General features: G+C 47.5%; 1 protein-coding gene across 4 annotated transcripts; it reads left to right on the forward strand.

The window, feature by feature from the left end:
- Nucleotides 1-561: 561 nt before the first annotated feature.
- Nucleotides 562-14,016, forward strand: SERPINA9 (serpin family A member 9). Of its 4 annotated transcripts, none has more exons than XM_031935831.1 (6): nucleotides 604-668; nucleotides 6,915-7,147; nucleotides 7,448-7,559; nucleotides 9,373-9,646; nucleotides 11,879-12,026; nucleotides 13,441-14,016. In XM_031935831.1, exons 2-6 carry the CDS (start codon nucleotides 6,932-6,934, stop codon nucleotides 13,642-13,644), a joined length of 954 nt encoding a protein of 317 aa, XP_031791691.1. In that variant the 5' UTR covers nucleotides 604-668; nucleotides 6,915-6,931; the 3' UTR covers nucleotides 13,645-14,016. The 4 variants fall into 4 exon arrangements, with proteins under 4 accessions (XP_023061109.1, XP_031791691.1, XP_023061110.1 ...); XM_023205342.2 differs by lacking the exon at nucleotides 6,915-7,147 and adding an exon at nucleotides 6,596-6,687 and having other exon boundaries at nucleotides 607-668; nucleotides 7,306-7,559; XM_023205341.2 differs by having other exon boundaries at nucleotides 562-668; nucleotides 6,915-7,559.
- The last annotated feature ends 3,620 nt before the right edge of the window (nucleotides 14,017-17,636 follow it).

Raw genomic sequence — 17,636 nt, forward strand, 5'->3', positions numbered from 1 at the left:
GTCAGGTTTGAGTTTTAAAAGACTGTTCTGCCTGTCACGTGCAGAGTGAATTGGAGGAGCAGGACAGGGTATGCAGAGAGAGCTGTTAGGAAGCTTTGTGGTAGCCCAGGCAAGACACAATGACAGCACAAATAGCCTGCTAGAGTGAAGGCAGAGAAAAGTGGATGGAGTTGTGCAACATTTAGGAGGTAAAGTTGACAAAACTGGGGATAAATTGACATGAAGAAGAAGGAAGTGCAAGGATGCCTCCTAGGCTCAACTAACTAGGTGAATGGTGGACCCAGTGACAGAAATGTTGGAAAGGGGTTTCGGTTGTGGCTGTTGCTGGGAGATGGTTCTTGGGGAGGAGTCTGAGTTCATTGTAGTTCATATTGCATGGAAGGTTTATTTGCAACATCAGGAGGAGATATCAAGTAGGCAGTTAGACATATAGAGATCAAAGGAAAGGATTGAGCTGGAGAATAAAAATAATATATCATTTGCATGTCTAGCTGGAGAATAAAAATAATGTATCATTTGCATGTCTTAGTAATGAAGTCGTGGGTGTCGTGGCATGAGATCAGCTGGAGCGAGAGGAGAGATTAAAGTGAGGAGGTAGCTACAATCAAGCGAGTGCCAGGGCTCGCCAACCGTGCAAGGACAGGGCAGGAGAAGAGGAACCCGCAAAGGTGGGTAAGGAGGAGGTGCAGAGAGATCGGGAATGTGTTGTCACTGAGCCAGAGGGAAGGACTGGATCAGAGCAAGGTCTTCAGTGTCAAATGCAGCTGGGAAGTCAAGGAAGATGAGAACCTAGACATACTAGTTGCCTTTTAGTAGCATCTGGGTCGCACTTTTGTGAATACAGAAGCCAGGCTGGAATGGACCAGTGAGTGAGTAGGAGGTAAGGCCACAGAGGCCGTGAATACACAGCTCTTGAAAATTTGGGCCACCAGGGGAGGAGTATGGAAATAGCGCAGCAGTTAGAAGCAAATGAGAAGGTGAAAGGAGTGTTTTTGTTTTTGTGTTGTTGTTGCTTTCTTTGTCTTAACGAGCAAGACTTGAACAGTTTCCAAGCTAATAGCAAGGATCAGGTTGACAGGGAGATTTTAAGTACAGAAAAGAGAGGTGGAAGGGTCCTGAGATGGAGAGAAGAGATACTTTCCAAGGCCCAGGAAGGGAGACTGGACATCAAAGGAGGGCAGATCCTCTGCTTTGTTGGTAGAGTGCAGGTGTAGGGGAGAAAGAGGGGTGACTGGGAAAGTAGGGATAGGCAGAGAGGATGCCCTTTGAGGGAAGCTGAGACCATTCCTTTTCATAGGATCTCTCTTTTATGTGAGATAGGAGGCAAGGCTGTCTGCTGAGTGTGTGTGTGTGTGTGTGTGCGCGCGCGCGTGTGCGCGCACATGTGGGCACACATGCATATGTAGCAGGTTGGGCATCCACTCCACCCTGGAATAAAAAGGTTAAGGACATGGAAAAGGTGAAGGTTTCCCCTGAAAATGGGAGAGTGAGCTGATGAGTTATCTGTTGCCAGGTGGATAAAGGCTGGTGGTTGGGAACCCGCAGTGGACAAGGCTGCCTTGCAGAACCTCTCTTTCAGCAGCATTTGGCAGGGAAGGAGCAGACAGGTAGGTTCTACTACACATGGAGCCTTGCCGCTGGGCTGGGACATGAAGACAAAGGCCTGGGGGTGAAGCACATTAGATTAAAATGAAGCCCTTGACACCCACGCTGGATAAAGAGGCAAATGAAGATAGGGGATGGGGTGAAATTTAGGAATGCAAACAGCTGGGTCCTCAAAGGTGAAGCTGGGGTGGTAAGTCAGGGCCCAATAAATAAGGCTCTTGAATGCCAGGGCCTTGAGCATTTTTCCTGAGCGCAATGGGGAGCCACTGAGGAATTCCAGGTGAGGTGAATGATACACCAGATCAGCATCTGGAAAGGTCACCCTGTCTGCAGGGTGGAGTGCTTGGAGATGGGAGTGGGTGAGAGACAATGGAAGGTGGAATACAGGCTGTGGTAGCTGGCAGGGAGAGGCCCAGAAGAGGCAAGCCCTGGGGACAGCAGAGTGTCCCTGTCACCCCAAAGAGCAGAGTCCACTGGTCAAATGCTCACATAAACCCAGGCCACAGCCAAAAGAGGGGCAACGGCCTTGGCAGGGCTGGGAGAGAGAAGGGATGGCCACAGGAGGACAGGAGTTCAGGGTGGGGAGAAGCAAAGTGGGGAGTGTGGTGGATTTTAAGAGCTGACTGAATGAGCTTTGGCCACAGTTTTCCCCCAAGAGAGCAATGACCTGGGGGCCCTCAGACATAGATCCCAGACTCAGAAGAGCGGGAGGGGCCTTTTGAGATCACCTCTTCCTGAAGTCTTGTGAAAAGCAGAGACTTACCTGAAGTCACATGGAGGCCAGTACCATTGATGAGTCAGGACACTTACTAGCCAACTCGCCAACTTCGGGTGGGTCTCCCCTACTCAACCCAAGCCCAAAAGAAACAAGACTTGAGGCACGGAGGTCATGTCTGATAGGCCATCTCTGCTGATGGGGATGGGGAATTCTTTGGGGGGCACAACCCAGTGCCAGTGGGGGCCCCCTGAGAGCCACCTGCCCCACCCCCAGCCTCCACAGAAAGGGGCACAGACCCCTGGTGCTTGTGGCAACCTTGCGCCTGGCAGCACCCTCTTCCCCTCCATGTGGCGGATGTCCTCTTCCTTCAACCCGGTCCTCTTTCCCATGGTCATGAATAGCCAGGGACACTCCTGGTTCCAAGGGAGGAACACAAAATCATAAGAGCCACAAAAGAGATGAAGCTTTGGTCTCCTGCCCACCATGGGCTGAATGCCGTGCTGGGCATTCTGCAGACATTATCTCACCCTTCCTCAGAGCTGCCCTCCTTACAGATTGGGGTCGACGCAATTCAGAAGGTGAAGCAATGCAGAGACAATGCTGTTCTCTAAATAGAAAGTACTGCTCTGAGGTTAGGAGGGGAACCATGATCTTGCTTAGGCTCTGACTTCTGAGTGGCCATCAAGATCAAGTGCTGCCACTTCATCATTGAGGCTAGAGGGCCTGCAGACCCCAGGTTAACACAGTAGACCCCAGCTTATCACAGGGAAGCCTGCAGATGCCGCACTCTTACACGGCTTCCTGAAGAGCCCCAGTCTGTCACAGAGCTCGTCAAATACGAGAAACTCGGGGTTTCAGTCGCATATTCCAGGAGGCCTCCTTCGTTTCACCACTCTGGTCTTTTTTTTTTTTTTTTTTTTTTTTTGAGATGGAGTTTCACTCTTGTTGCCCAGACTGGAGTGCAGTGGCCTGATCTCGACTTACTGCAACCTCCGCCTCCCGGGTTCAGGTGATTCTCCTGCCTCAGCCTCCTGAGTAGCTGAGACTATAGGTGCCCACCACTATGCCTGGCTAACTTTTGCATTTTTAGTAGAGATGGGGTTTTGCCATGTTGGCCAGGCTGGTCTTGAACTGCTGACCTCAGGTGATCTGCCCACCTCGAAAGTGCTGGGATTATAAGCATGAGCCACTGCACCCGGCCACCACCCCAGTTCTGAGGCTGGTGTAAATGCTTCTCCACCTCAGGGCAGTGCACCAAGTGTCTACCGAGCCCTTACATTGGGCACTTTTCCGTGCTGGCAGGGGAAGCGGGAAGGAGGACAGGAAGCAGATGTGTAGAGCAATGAGGAAGACAGACAGGTGCCAGGATAGTCTTGAGAATTCTCTGCTGCTGAGGTTCTCTGCAGTCATCCCCCAGTGGGTTCCAGGGCCCAGAACCAAGTCTGCACATCCCTAAATGCGGCCCCCTCTCTCTGCAACCCGTCTTTCCCACTCCCCAGCCCTTCCTGCCAGCTTCTCTGGAGCTGAGATCTGTGTCACAGAACCTTTTCTGTTTCTCAAAGCTGCCTGGCTCTGGGTTCCCTCTGGGCCCTTGCCCAGGTGGTCCTCCTAGCCTGAATCTCTCTCTTCTCTGCTTTTCCCCTTTACCTTGCTAACATTTTTCAAGTCTCGATCAGCTGCCACTTTCTCTGGAAGCCTTTCTCATTATGGAATAGGTGTGCCCAATGCCTGTACTTACTCATCCCACACACACTTCTTGTGCCTAGTGGTGTTTGCTAATTGCCCGTCTTCCCAGTGGGCTCCTTAAGGACCAGGGCCTGTCTCTCTGTCCCTCACTGTAGCCCCAACACCTGGTACAGCACCTGCATAATAAGTGTAGATGTTCAACCCAGTGGACCAAATGCATGAATTACACATTCAAAGAACCTAGAGATTATCTAAAGGCATGAGTGTGGTCAGTGGTAATCCATTTGGTAATAGAAGTCGAGTAAATTTCAGAAGTGGCAGAAGAGAGAAGGGAGAGAGTGATGAAGTCACAACAGGAAAGGGGGGCCAGAGAGGGCCTCTCAAGCCAGAAATAGCTAAGCAGAGTCTTCCAGAGTGAGAAACAAGGGCTTTTCCATGAGCAAAGGAAGGTGGTGTCCAGGAGGGGCATTTGTGGGAGAGTATGCTGTGCCTGAGCAAGGGGTGGGTGAGTGAGAGGAGGAGGGAGACAGGTGGACCCTGGGCTGTTTGCTATTGGTGTTGACTACAGAGACTGCAGATAAATACACTGGCTGGCAGTGGGGCCGAAAGGAGGGGAAGCAGTCAACTCTTAACGCCATGTGTCACAGGGTTCCCAGCGAGCTCTTTAAGAGCCAGGACCCTGGCTATCTGTCCCCCATTGTAGCCCCAACACTTCCATCTCCCAGCAGATTGTCTCTGTGTAAAGTCAGATTGGTGAAGTTTCTTAAGAAAAACGTTTTGAGGAAACATGACCAGAGGAGGGAGATGAGTCCAGAAGCCTTCAGGATTGTACAGCGGGAGGAGATAAGGCGGGTTAGGACCAAGGGAAGAGCAAAGAGATGGAGAGAAGCTGGGGCTTGCGATGTCTTCGGGAGGAAGAACAGTGTGGGGAGGAAGGGTGGCCGAAGAGTGCAGAGTGACCGTCAGTCTCCTGACTTGGAAGACGACAGCATGAGTAAAATGGCCTTCTTGGAGAAAGGGAGAGATGGGGCACTCAGGGTGGGGGCAGCTCCGGAGGTCAGTTCAGAACATGTTGGCAAAGAGTCCAGTAGGTGGATGGATGGATGTGAGCATAACTTAGAAAGACAACTCCACTTTAGTCAAACAGGCAAACACAAAACTACAAAAGAGAAATCGTCCAATCACATAAGTGGAAATGGAGAGAAAAGAACAGTTTTGCAAAAGAATTACTCATTCAGTAAAAGGGTTCTTTATAAAGTTCCATTTAAGTTAAATTATATCTGGTATAATAAAATGTGATTCATTTACATATTTTATTTCCACAGAGAAATTGTTCGGAATGTGACTGTCACATTATGCTTGGTCTGACATAGATGAGTGACTGTGTGTGGCAGTATTTTTGTCACTTTCAGCAAAGGTTCTCTTGTCTTTTCCTTCTCCATTTCTGGCAAAATAATTGTTCACTTGTTGACTGAATTCTTGCTCCAGTGGGTAAAGTCTTTCCTTCACAATCTGGAGACAACACTTCATGCTGGTGCTCCTAGGAGAAGAGTGGGTGGCAGCCATTCACATCGTAGTATAAATGACTAAAGAACAAAGCTTGATGAAGGGCAAGAGGGGTTATGAAGGCACTGTGCTTGTGAAAAGGATGGTGGGGGGAATGACATCCAGGTCATGGGGGAGAAATTGTAAAATTGGTGAGGAGAGAAAAGGCTTCAGACAGATGTGACCTATTGGAGCACACACCTGCTTTGCTTTCCCTTAGCTGAGCACAAACCCCACCTAGTCTTGCGTTGGATTCATACACCTTCCTTCTCTAAAATGACCATTTACTGTTGTATCTCAGGGTCAACGCACAGGGTTGGAGCTCCTCTGTAAAGGCGTGTTAAAGTGAATGAGATCTGTCTGATGAAACCGAACAGGTGAGGGTGCTGTCGGCAGGGCTGCGGAGACCTGTGAGCATTACTTCATAGATTTGCCCAAATCAAATGCTCTCTGACTTCAACAAAACAACAGTAAAAGTAATGTATTGAGCACTCACCATGTGCCAGGTCCTGTGCTGCACAATTTATGTGTCTTATCACACTCGGTCCTCTGAATAACTCTGTAAGGTAACTGTCTCTGTTTTACAAAGGTGAAACAGAGGTCCAGAGAGGTTACCTGTCCACCATGAATGTCAGGGTTGGATGCAAGCCCAGCCCTGTTGGGGTCTGAAATTGCTATCGGGTCATTTAGTCTGAAGTCTCCTTGGTGCCAAATTCTTGTCAGCTGAGGCTTGAAGGGGAAGCAGACAGATGTGGCTGGAGCTGCAGCTCATCAGCAACTGACCGCCAGTGCTCAGGGCACCTGGAGGACCACAGAAAAAAGGACAGCCTTTTGCTCCAGGTTTCCACTTTTTGAGAGATATGAACACATTAGTAAATGTCTGTTTCTGGCAACAGGCAGCCAGGGTGAGAAAATAATCAGATCTACACAAAATGGATAAAGAATGTGTGGAGGGACCTCCAAAGGGTGAGAAACCACTTCTGGCTGCTAAGAGGGGGACTTTGCAATCTGGTCTCACACTCTCAATTCTTAAAAAATAAGTCCATGAAGCAGAAAAAAGCATGGGATTTGGAATTTGAGACCTGACTTTGAAGCCCACACAGAACATAGACAAGTCAACCGTGTGGTTTGGGGTAAGTTACGCAGACTCTCTGTGGCCTGTTTACTCATTTGCAAGTGAAACAGATAATACCTACATCATGTGACTATTGCGAGGCTCAAAGGAGATAACGTGAGAGAGCTCTGCTAGCCGGCCTATTTGTCTTCATTCTGCTGCTGATGGCGTGGGGTGTTGAAGTGTCTCTGATTCAGGGCCTGGACCCTCAGTTTACCCCCTCAATGGTTCTTACTTCTCTTGCAGACATATTTGGTTCCAAAATGGCATCTTCCCTTTATGGAGTACTCTTTGCTGTTGGCCTCTGTGCTCCAGTCTACTGTGTGTCCCTGGTCAATGCCCCCAACGGATACCTCCACCCATCCTCCACAGAGAGCACCCCTGCCTCACTGGTGTATTCCCTCAACACAGACTTTGCCTGCCGCCTGTACCGCAGGCTGGTTCTGGAGACCCCGAGTCAGAATGTCTTCTTCTCCCCCGTGAGTGTCTCCACTTCCCTGGCCATGCTCTCCCTTGGGGCCCACTCAGTCACCAAGACCCAGATTCTCGAGGGCCTGGGCTTCAACCTCACACACACACTAGAGTCTGCCATCCACCGGGGCTTCCAGCACTTGGTTCATTCACTGACTGTTCCAAGCAAAGACCTGGCCTTAAAGATGGGAAGTGCTCTCTTCGTCAAGAAGGAGCTGCAGCTGCAGGCAAATTTCTTGGGCAATGTCAAGAGGCTGTATGAAGCAGAAGTCTTTTCTACAGATTTCTCCAACCCCTCCATTGCCCAGGCGAAGATCAACAGCCACGTGAAAAAGAAAACCCAAGGGAAGGTTGTAGACATAATCCAAGGTCTTGACCTTCTGACAGCCATGGTGCTGGTGAACCACATTTTCTTTAAAGGTAAGGATTTGAGAAGTTGATTTTTATTTATTTATTTTATGATGATGCTGATGATTTTTGCTTAGTGAAATACACAAGGCAGACAAAGCCTAGGCTGCAGGGTGGAGAAATGGGAGGGCCTGAGCTCTAATTAGCTTTGCAATTGGCTGACTGCAGGACCTGGGATAGCTCATGTTTATCAGTTACAGTGGGGGACTCATTTAGTTCTCTTTGGGTAGACAGATAAAGTGTCTCCAGGTGTGTTTGCATTTGACTCAGTGGGAAACCCATAGGAAAAATCTGGAAACTACTTGAGAGAAAGGATCTCTTGCCACCAGCAGCTGTCCCACTGCCCCATGAAAGTTTTACAGACGGAACATGGAACTCTCTGACAACCCAGTTTAAGAAGCAAATCCAAGAGTGTGAACACTTTCATAGGTGTAGAAATGTAGACAAGTTGATGTGACTGTCATTCATATCTCATATATATATGAAGTCTCCTTCATATATAACTGCATATATATATATATATATATATATATATATATATGTTAGAGATTTACAGTTTTCACTGTGTTGTAGGGAATGCACATCAGCTTTGAAATAAAACAACTTGGATTTGAATTTCACCTCTGCCCCATACTTGCTCTATGATCCTCAGCATGTGTCTCTAAAAGATTTACCATGTGTTGAGTGCCTGACCTGTGCCAGTCTCTGTGCTGACTGGATAGTTTGATGATAAAGCCAACTTTATAGGGTTGTGCTTGAGATAGAAGTGCCTGGCGTCTCCAGGCAGAGTTTTCATGGATGTCACCGTATCATCCCTTCCTTCCTCCGTCCCTCTCCTCCCCTTCCTTCCTCCCTCCCTTCATCCACCTGTTCCTTGTTCACTCATTTATCCATGCACTAGTTTATCTGTCCATCCATCCAGGCATGCACTTAGCCAACCAGCCAGACATCTATCCATTGACGTACTCATCTATCCATCTACCCATTCACAAAGCTATCCATCCACTTGTCCATCCATCAGTTCATCCATCCATCCACCTAGCTAGCCAACCACCTGTCCATTAATCTATCCATCTATCTACCCACCCTATATCCACCCATTCACCAAACTATCCACCCATTTATCCATATGTCATTCATCCATGAATCCATGCATGCATCCATCTATCCACCCAGAGAGCCAAACATGTATCCATTAACCTATTCATCCCTCTACCCTCCATCTACCCATCCAGCAAACTATCCACCCGTTTATCCATCCATCAGTTCATCCATCCATCCATCCATCCATGCATCCATTCATCCACCTAGCTAGCCATCTAGCTAGCCAACTACCTATCCATTAATCTGTTCATCTATCTATCCATCCATCAGTTCATCCATCCATCCATTCATCCACTCATCCATCTATCCACCCAGCCATCCAACCATCTATCCATTAGCTTTTCATCTATCCATCCAGCCTCCACCTGCTAAGCTATCCACCCATTTATCCATCCATCCTGCAAAGAGGAAAGAGAAGGAAAGAAAACTGGTATGCTTTGAGCCCTTACTAAGTTACCTTCACTCTATGTTGTTCTATTTAACTTAATTCTATTTTTACTTGAAATACAATTCACATATCATAAAATTCACCATTTTATTGATTTTCAGTATATTCACAAGTTTGGGCAACTACTCCGCTGTGTAATTCCAGAACATTTTTTTTTTGTTACCTCAAAAATAAACCTCATACCCATTAGCAGTAATTCCCCATTTCATTTTGCTGTCTTTGCCTCACTAATTGCACTTTGACATAAAGACCTCATTTCTCTCTTTGTGCTAGCCAAGTGGGAGAAGCCCTTTTACCCTGCATATACAAGAAAGAACTTCCCATTTCTGGTGGGCAAGCAGGTCACTGTGCATGTCCCCATGATGCACCAGAAGGAGCAGTTTGCTTTTGGGATGGATACAGAGCTGAACTGCTTTGTGCTTCAGATGGACTACAAGGGAGATGCCGTGGCCTTCTTTGTCCTCCCTAGCAAGGGCAAGATGAGGCAACTGGAACAGGCCTTGTCAGCCAGAACACTGAGAAAGTGGAGCCACTCACTCCAGAAAAGGTAGGTATCTGTGTCAGTCACCTGGGCCCTGAGGCAGGGGACGCACACATTCAAAGATGGGGGAGAGATTGTACTAACCACTGTTGGATAATCACTTCTGAAAAATGAGCACCAACTGTATGCAGGACAGAGAGCCTGGGGCTGTCTATACATGTTCACACTTGAAGTTCACTATCACCTGATGAGGAGTCTTAATACCACTCATTTCACAGATGAGGAAATGGAGGCTCCAAGGTGGTAAGTGAATTGTCCAAGGTCATGTAGCCATTACATGCCAGCAGAGCTGGCTCTAGAAGCCAATCTGATATTGAAATCTTTGGAATGATCCCATAAAAGCAAGCAAACAAAAGCATTGGTGGTCACATATAAGAAAGAGGATAATAATATTACCAAATCCAAAGGTTGGTGAAAAGATAAAGTAACCTACTATTTACAAAGTGCTTAGGAGAATTCCTAGAAGATAGTAAGTGTTCAGTAAATGTTAGCTAATAATGTTATTATTAGTCCTATAGTTATTATGGTGAGTATAAAAATATGGAGAATATCAAAAAGATTAATCATGAGATAAAAAAGGAATGTCAAAGTTTTGTGTTCTGTCTCTTAGCAATATATTGTTGGCATCGTAGAATGATTTCAGCAGCATACCCTGGTGCTCATAGTCTGGGAAGAGAGAAGGAAGGCTGCAGTGTAACTGGAATTCAAGAAAGAGATTGGGCATGCCCCAGGGGAGGGCAGGAAAGGTGCTGAGGAGCTTCTGAGCAGAGAGAGATCACTTTCAGCTGGGACTGAGGGACAGCTTCAAGGAGGCGGTGGGGTTTAGCTGCACATACGGGTAGCATATGAGCACACAGAGGCTTGGGAAGGGCAGCTTTGGTAGACAACGCACTGGCAATAACTCAAAGTCAAGGATGAAGAGGTGCTGCAGGGTGTGTCAGCGACTTCTTCTCTTCTCAGGCTGTATCTGGGGCTGGGGATAAGAAGAGGAGGTGGCACAGAAGCTCAGGGAGGAAGGCATGGAGCACAGAGCAGCAGATGGAGCACAGAGAAAACAGGGAAAGGGGATAGTGGCAGGGAAGAGAGAGCTGTCCCTGGCATGAGGGGTCACAAGACACCTGTCAGATGAGGACTGAAATGTGTCCACCCAATATTTTTGTGCTTTCATTGCTGTGAGTCACTAAGTACATAACCTTGGGCAAAGCACTAAAACTAAGCTTTACCATCTTTAAAATGCGGGGAGTGTTGTTGAACGTGCCTGGGACAATGTCTGGCATATAATAAATGTTCAGGCCAGACTCACGCTGTAATCCTGGCACTTTGGGAGGCTGAGGCAGGTGAATTGCCTGAGCTCAGGAGTTCAAGACCAGCCTGGGCAACACGATGAAACCCTGTCTCTACTAAAATACAAAAAAGATTAGCCAGACGTGGCCATGTGTAACTGTAATCCCAGCTACTTGGGAGGCCGAGGCAGGAGAAAAGCTTGAACCCGGGAGGCGGAGGTTGTAGTGAACTAAGACCATGCTGTTGCACTCCAGCCTGAGCGACAGAGCGAGACTGCATCTAAAAAAAAATGTTCAATACATGTGGGCTGTTTTCTCTTGGTTCAGAGGGAAAAAAATATTGTGCTAAATTATCAGGTGGTGCTGTTCAATATAGTAGCCACTAAGCCACCTGCAGTTACTTACACTTAAATTATCTGAAATTCAGTAAAATTAAAATTTTAGTTTCTCATTTGTACAAGCCACTGTTCAAGTTGCTCAATAGCCACACACGGCTAGTGGCTACCATACTGGAGAGCGCAGGTCGAGGATCTTCCCAGCATCACAGGCAATTCTGCTGGACTTTGCTGCTCTAGGGCATTAGCAGGGCCTGCATCAGGAAGTGCTGGTGAGGAGGTACTCTGGACAGTGAGTGGGTGGTTGATGAGCTTCCATTGCTACTTGACGTTTCCTGTTGGTTTCTGCCATAGACTCCCTTGCCGACCACCTTCTCACCTCTGCACCCACTTCACTGGGGGCCCGTCTGTCTCCTTGCATGTTTTTAGTGCTGGACTTGCTCAGCTGGGAGACTTACTTCAAGAGCAACCTGGGGTTCTTGGCTAGGATGTGTTGACCTTTTTAGCAGCAATTAGCAATGGCTGGAGGAAGAACGGAGTCTCCCAAAATGGCATCTAGGAGCAGAGATGCAGACACCATGGGCTTGTGACCTCATTGTTTCCTTTTCCCTACTGCACAGGTGGATAGAGGTGTTCATCCCCAAATTTTCCATTTCTGCTTCCTACAATCTGGAAACCATCCTCCCAAAGATGGGCATCCAAAACGCCTTTGATGAAAACGCTGATTTTTCTGGAATTACAAAGAGAGACTCCCTGCAGCTTTCTAAAGTGAGTTGAATGAGAATATTTGCAAAAAAGTCCAAGCAGGAAGCACCTGCAGAATTAATCATTAATCAAGTGCTCTTATGTCATTGATAAGGAAACAGAGGCCTGAAAAGTGAAATGAGGTTCTTCTGCAGCCAGAAGAACCGAATCTTGCGACCTATGGTCACCATCCCTCCGGCACACAGCATGTGTTATGCCTCTTCACACAAATGTTCCGAAGGCGTCCTCAGCAGGCAGCCGCTCCCCTATGCCTGCTGCAGGCGAGCAGGTGCTCCCCTGGGATCTGACCTCACCTTCTTCCTCCCTGGAGTTTAGGCCCTCACACAGGCATCATAATATGGCTGCCCATAGGCCATTTACACCCTGCAGATGTGTTGTCTGGCCTTCAGTGTGTAAGGAGAGAGAGAGAGAAACAGAGAGGAGAGAGGAGAGAAAGAGAGAGGAGTTTTAAAACTTAGTATATTGGATCTAAAAGTCTAGATTTCTGATCCTCTTGAAACAAATCACTGACCCTAATTCCCACATGGCAACAGTGAGTCTATGTGTCCACATGGCAGCCATCACCGGAGTTGAGTTGTGAGTGACCCTTTTAGTCAGACAGGACCCTCCAGGTATTGGGGGCACCCCATGCTCTTACAAGAAGTCCCCCTCAGTTAATTGGGGTTACCTGCCTAACCCCTGCACACATATGGGTTACTGATCCCTGACCTAAACTTTTATTTTGATAATGGATTATAATAGTCAGAAGTGATCCTGGGGCCACTGAAGGGGACCTTTGTCACTGGTCTACAGAAAATGCTGAGAGGCCCCACTGGAATATCTTGAGCATAATGGACGTTTTCTCGAGGAAAATGCATCTGAGCCCATGAAAAACAATGCCTGTAGTCACAGGAGCTCAAGTCTCGCTGAAGCTTAGAAATCCAGGAACTCCAGGTTAAGAATCTCTTCCCTAGCAGACAAAGAAGGGATCTAACCTTAGTCATATCAAACCCATGTCTGCCACGGGAGAACTGCAGCAATTACTACTGCTGGCAAATCCACGAGCATTTGCCTTGTATGATCTCCCTTAATTTACACAATAACCTTACGGGACACATGCAATTATTATTACCTTTTATAGATCAGGAAACTGAAGCACGCGGCATCTAAATAATTTTGCAACCATAAGTGGCAGAGCTGAGACTCACTCCTATCTTCCCGCTCTGTGTTTGTCACCATCTCACTCCCGGTGTAAGGACCAATGGGCCATAGTCAACACCCACTGCAATGTACTGAGCAAACCCAATGCCAGGCATTTGAACCTTGAATCCTTTCAAGGTAGATATCACCATTCCAGGGCAAAACACTCAGTTTAGTTTACTCAGTTAAGTAAAAGTGTCTCTATTGGTGCCACTGATGTTTGTTTTTCCCTTGGCAGGCAACCCACAAGGCTGTGCTGGATGTCAGTGAAGAGGGCACTGAGGCCACAGCAGCTACCGCCACCAAGTTCGTAGTCCGATCGAAGGATGGTCCCTCTTACTTCACTGTCTCCTTCAATAGGACCTTCTTGATAATGATTACAAATAAAGCCACAGACAGTATTCTCTTTCTAGGGAAAGTGGAAAATCCCACTAAATCCTAGGTGGGAAATGGCCTGTTGACTGATGGCACTTTGCTAATGCACAAGAAATAACAAACCACATCCCTCTTTCTATTCGGAGGGTGCACTTGACCCCAGTGGAGTTGCATTCACTGGCAGGGACGCCACTTCCAAGGCTTAATCACCAAACCATCAACAGGGACCCCAGTCACAAGCCAACGCCCATTAACCCCAGTCAGCACCCTTTTCCACAAAGTCTCCCAGGTAACTAGCTTCATGGGATATTGTTGGGTTACCATATTTCCATTCCTTGGGGCTCCTGGGAATGAAAATATGCAAACCCAGGTCAGGCACCTTTATTGCAGAATTACAACAATACATTCAATAAAACTAAAATATGAATTCAGCTGTCAACAGGGTCCTAATCTGAAAATGATTTACCGGCGAACTCGCAGTGGCTGGGCTGCCGTCCCACGACATCTCAGAGGCTGCATGATTTTTTTCCCTTCATTTATTCAGCAAAAACTTACTGTGCACTTAATATACGCTAGGAGTAAATCAGACAAGATTCCTGGCGTGTTAGGCCTAAATGGGGGAGACAGACCCCCTACAGCAACAACGAAACCAAGCCTATAAACGTGGTCATAACAGCTTATAAGTGCCATGAAGGCATTGAATAGGATGACTGAGAGTGAGGGGAGGACAAGAGAGGGGTGTGAGCATAAAGACTGTGAGTCAGGAATGAGGGGCATGTTGGAGGGACAGAGCAAGGACCTTGTAGCATCATGTGGAGCAGATGGAAGAAATGAAGATACAGAGGCTCAAGGAGGTCAGCTGGTGGAGGCCGTTGTTGGCCAAGGAGAGAGCCTGAGTTTGTGGGGAGCACCAGGACACGGGGTGACGAGGGCTAATGCATGGGCTGTGAAGGTCTCCCTGGGTGCTGTGGAACAGTTTTCCATCTCCTCAAGGCTGGCTGTCTCCCTGACTCTGATGATGTCGTGTATGCACATGCAGCCTTCTGGGTGCTCAGCCCCTTCCCTGCGGGTCTGTAACGGCAATGGTCCTGCTCCCATACTCTGAGTCCTGAGAGCAGCACGATGAGCAATGGGCCACGGTGGCACCACAGCAAAGGCAGCTCATGTCCTTTGAGTCAGGCTCACCATCCCTCCCTCCCTCATTGCCTGACAGGCTGTGCTGGCACCTCTGCATCACCCTCATTACCAAGGGTATCTCTGGTGGCCTCCACGGAGCCCTTGCTCCAGTCAGATCCAAAGGCTCCTCTTCTGGGGACCCCAGTGCCCCACCCACCTTGGATGTGCCAGGGGCCTCATGTTGGCTTTCTCATGCTGTTTTATAAGGAAAGAAATAAAACAGAAAGGAGTTACGCTGGAAAGCTGGCAGAAGTCCCAGGGGAACCTAACCCCTAGTCCTCACGCTCCCACTTTATTTCACAAACAGAACAAGCTGCTACTGCACTCCAGCCTGGGCAACACAGCAAGACCCTGTCTCAAAACAACAAAAACAAACAAACAAACAAAAAACAAAAACAGAATAGCTGAGACTCAAAGAGTAAAAACAGCTAACCTAGGCCACAGGGCCCTCCTGTGTTGACTTAGAACAAGGACCAATAGCCAGTTATGAAGAGCTCCCGCAACACCCCCTGGAGCAAACTGTTTTATACACAGTGCTCTTCCCTCAGGCTCTCCATTGTAAAGGTCGTAGTGGAGAAGCCAGGCATCCTTCCCAGGAAGCAGCATACCTGCTCAGACATGGCTCCAGCCTCCTGCAGAGTAGGCAAGAAGATGCCCCACAGTAGCACAAAGGAGATAGTAGGTGTGAAGAAGTGACTAACAACACCTGTTGTTCACGACTAGTTCTTTCTAGAAACTATAGGGAACCCCAAGTAGTCAGCAGTGGGTGACAGCTGTAAGTATCCTTCCGACAGCCTTGCTTCCGGTGGCACTTTACAGTGAAAGCAAACTTAGGTGGCATCCTGGTGCCCATTCAGACTTGCATTGGCAAGCAGATACAAGAACAGCCATGGGGCATTTTCTGTCAACTTGTTGAGGTCCCAGCTCTGTTTTTTGAAATGCCAATCTTTGCATTTGTTTTTAAATGTACCTCACATTTTGTTTTGAAATTATTTCCATTGTGTATGGTAAGGTGACACACAGAGACACCTGCCTTTGAAAGAAGAGTTTATTACTTGAGCACCCAAGAGGAGGGGTCCTGCCCCACCACACAGGGCCACACGGGGAAGCACTGGGGCTAGTCCAGAGGCACAGGAGCGAGAGGAACACTTGGCCAGAGACTTTAGTACTGCAGTGTGGGGAGTGGTTAGGTGGGACGTCCCTATTGGGCAGGAAGTGAAGTATAGAGGTTGGGGCTTGTGGTTGGAGGATTTATAAAATGATTCTTATATGCCCTTGAAAGCACAGAGAGGGCATGAACATAATCAACTGTGGCCATTAGTTTGGGCCATCATTTCAAGATGCAAAATCATCAGTCACAGAATATCAAGCATGAGTATTACAGCATCTTATGAAAGTTTCACTCAAGGTAGGGGTGGCAAATGCAGACCCATGGGCACCTGCGCCTCCACCCCATTTAGAGAATCAGGTTCAACCTCCTGGGAGACTTTATGTCTTACAAGTGCCTTGATTGGAGCCACTGTGCCAACCTCAATCACTTATTTTAGGATGAGCTTTACTTGTACTATTAAATAATGCTACTTTTCAACAATAATGTTTTATTGTTTTTAATTATGAATAAGATGCACGCTCTTTGTAGGAAATTTGGAGAATATGAAAATCTACAAAGAAGAACTTAAAAGTCACCTTGATTTTATCATAAAGAGATTCTCTCATAAATAAATACTCATTTAATTCTAAGCTTGTTCTTCTTGCTTGGGAGTCATGGGTGATCATGAGCCAATGATTCTGCTTCACAGGTTTCTTCAAGTAACAGGAAGAAAGATTTTTCTCTGTTTGTGAAATTTCCTTCCAATTTTTTTTCCCATCACCCAAGCTGGAGTGCAGTGGCACAATCTCGGCTCACTGCAACCTCTTCTGCTTCCCAGGTTCAAGGGATTACCCAGCCTCAGCATCCCAAGTAGCTGAAATTATAGGCACCCGCCACCCTGTCCAGCTAATTTTTGTATTTTTAGTAGAAACAGGGTTTCAACATGTTGTCCAGGCTGGTCTCGAACTCCTGGCCTCAAGTGATCCACCTGCCTTGGCCTCCCAAAGTGCTGGGATTACAGGCGTGAGCCACCCACCCAGCCTCTTCCAATCTTTTTATTCGTATACAGATTATATTTTATTGCAGTATCAACAAAATACTGGAATGGTTTGGTGTGGTGGTGAAGGCTTGGACTAGGGGTTGGGATCCAACTTCTGAGTGTGGCCTCATCTGTCCACTTAGTAAGCAAGTGACTTAACCTCACAGAGCCTCAGTTTCCCATCTACAAAGTAGGGATGACTATGCCTCTCTCACATTCTTGCAGTGAGGGTGACCAATAAAGAACATAGCCTAAAAGAAAAAAAAAAAAAGAGGGGGAAAAATGACAGAGAGAAGGCAAGACTAGATTGCAGCTCCCACTTGGACAGAGCACTGTGTGGACCTTTGAAAAAAATTTCAAAGGTTCAAGACTGGTATCTTGAACCTTTGTTCCAGAACTAATGCAGAAATAAACCAGGAAAGCCAAGAGAACCCACAGACCCTCTGAAGGAAGCAGGTTGCTCCTGCAGGACCCAAGAGACAGTCCAAATATTGTGAGTGTCCAAGTTGTGAAAGTGGGAAAGGGGGATTGTCCGCCACTGAACATACACCCTCACTGGGGCACCTGAAGGTCTAGATCATGGGAGAAGGATCTGACCTTACCTGGAGCTGAGTCAATTTAGAGAGCCAAGCAAAATATAGGGGTAGAGGAAGCAGCATGTAAAGCCCTGTGGGTTTTCCACCCTTGGAAAACTATTTCAGACTTGTCTCATGGGTGTTCTTGGGGAGGGCTGCCAGAGATACTGGGAAAAGAC

The sequence above is a fragment of the Piliocolobus tephrosceles genome, chromosome 6 (genome assembly GCF_002776525.5).
Source record: "Piliocolobus tephrosceles isolate RC106 chromosome 6, ASM277652v3, whole genome shotgun sequence".
Classification (NCBI taxonomy): domain Eukaryota; kingdom Metazoa; phylum Chordata; class Mammalia; order Primates; family Cercopithecidae; genus Piliocolobus; species Piliocolobus tephrosceles.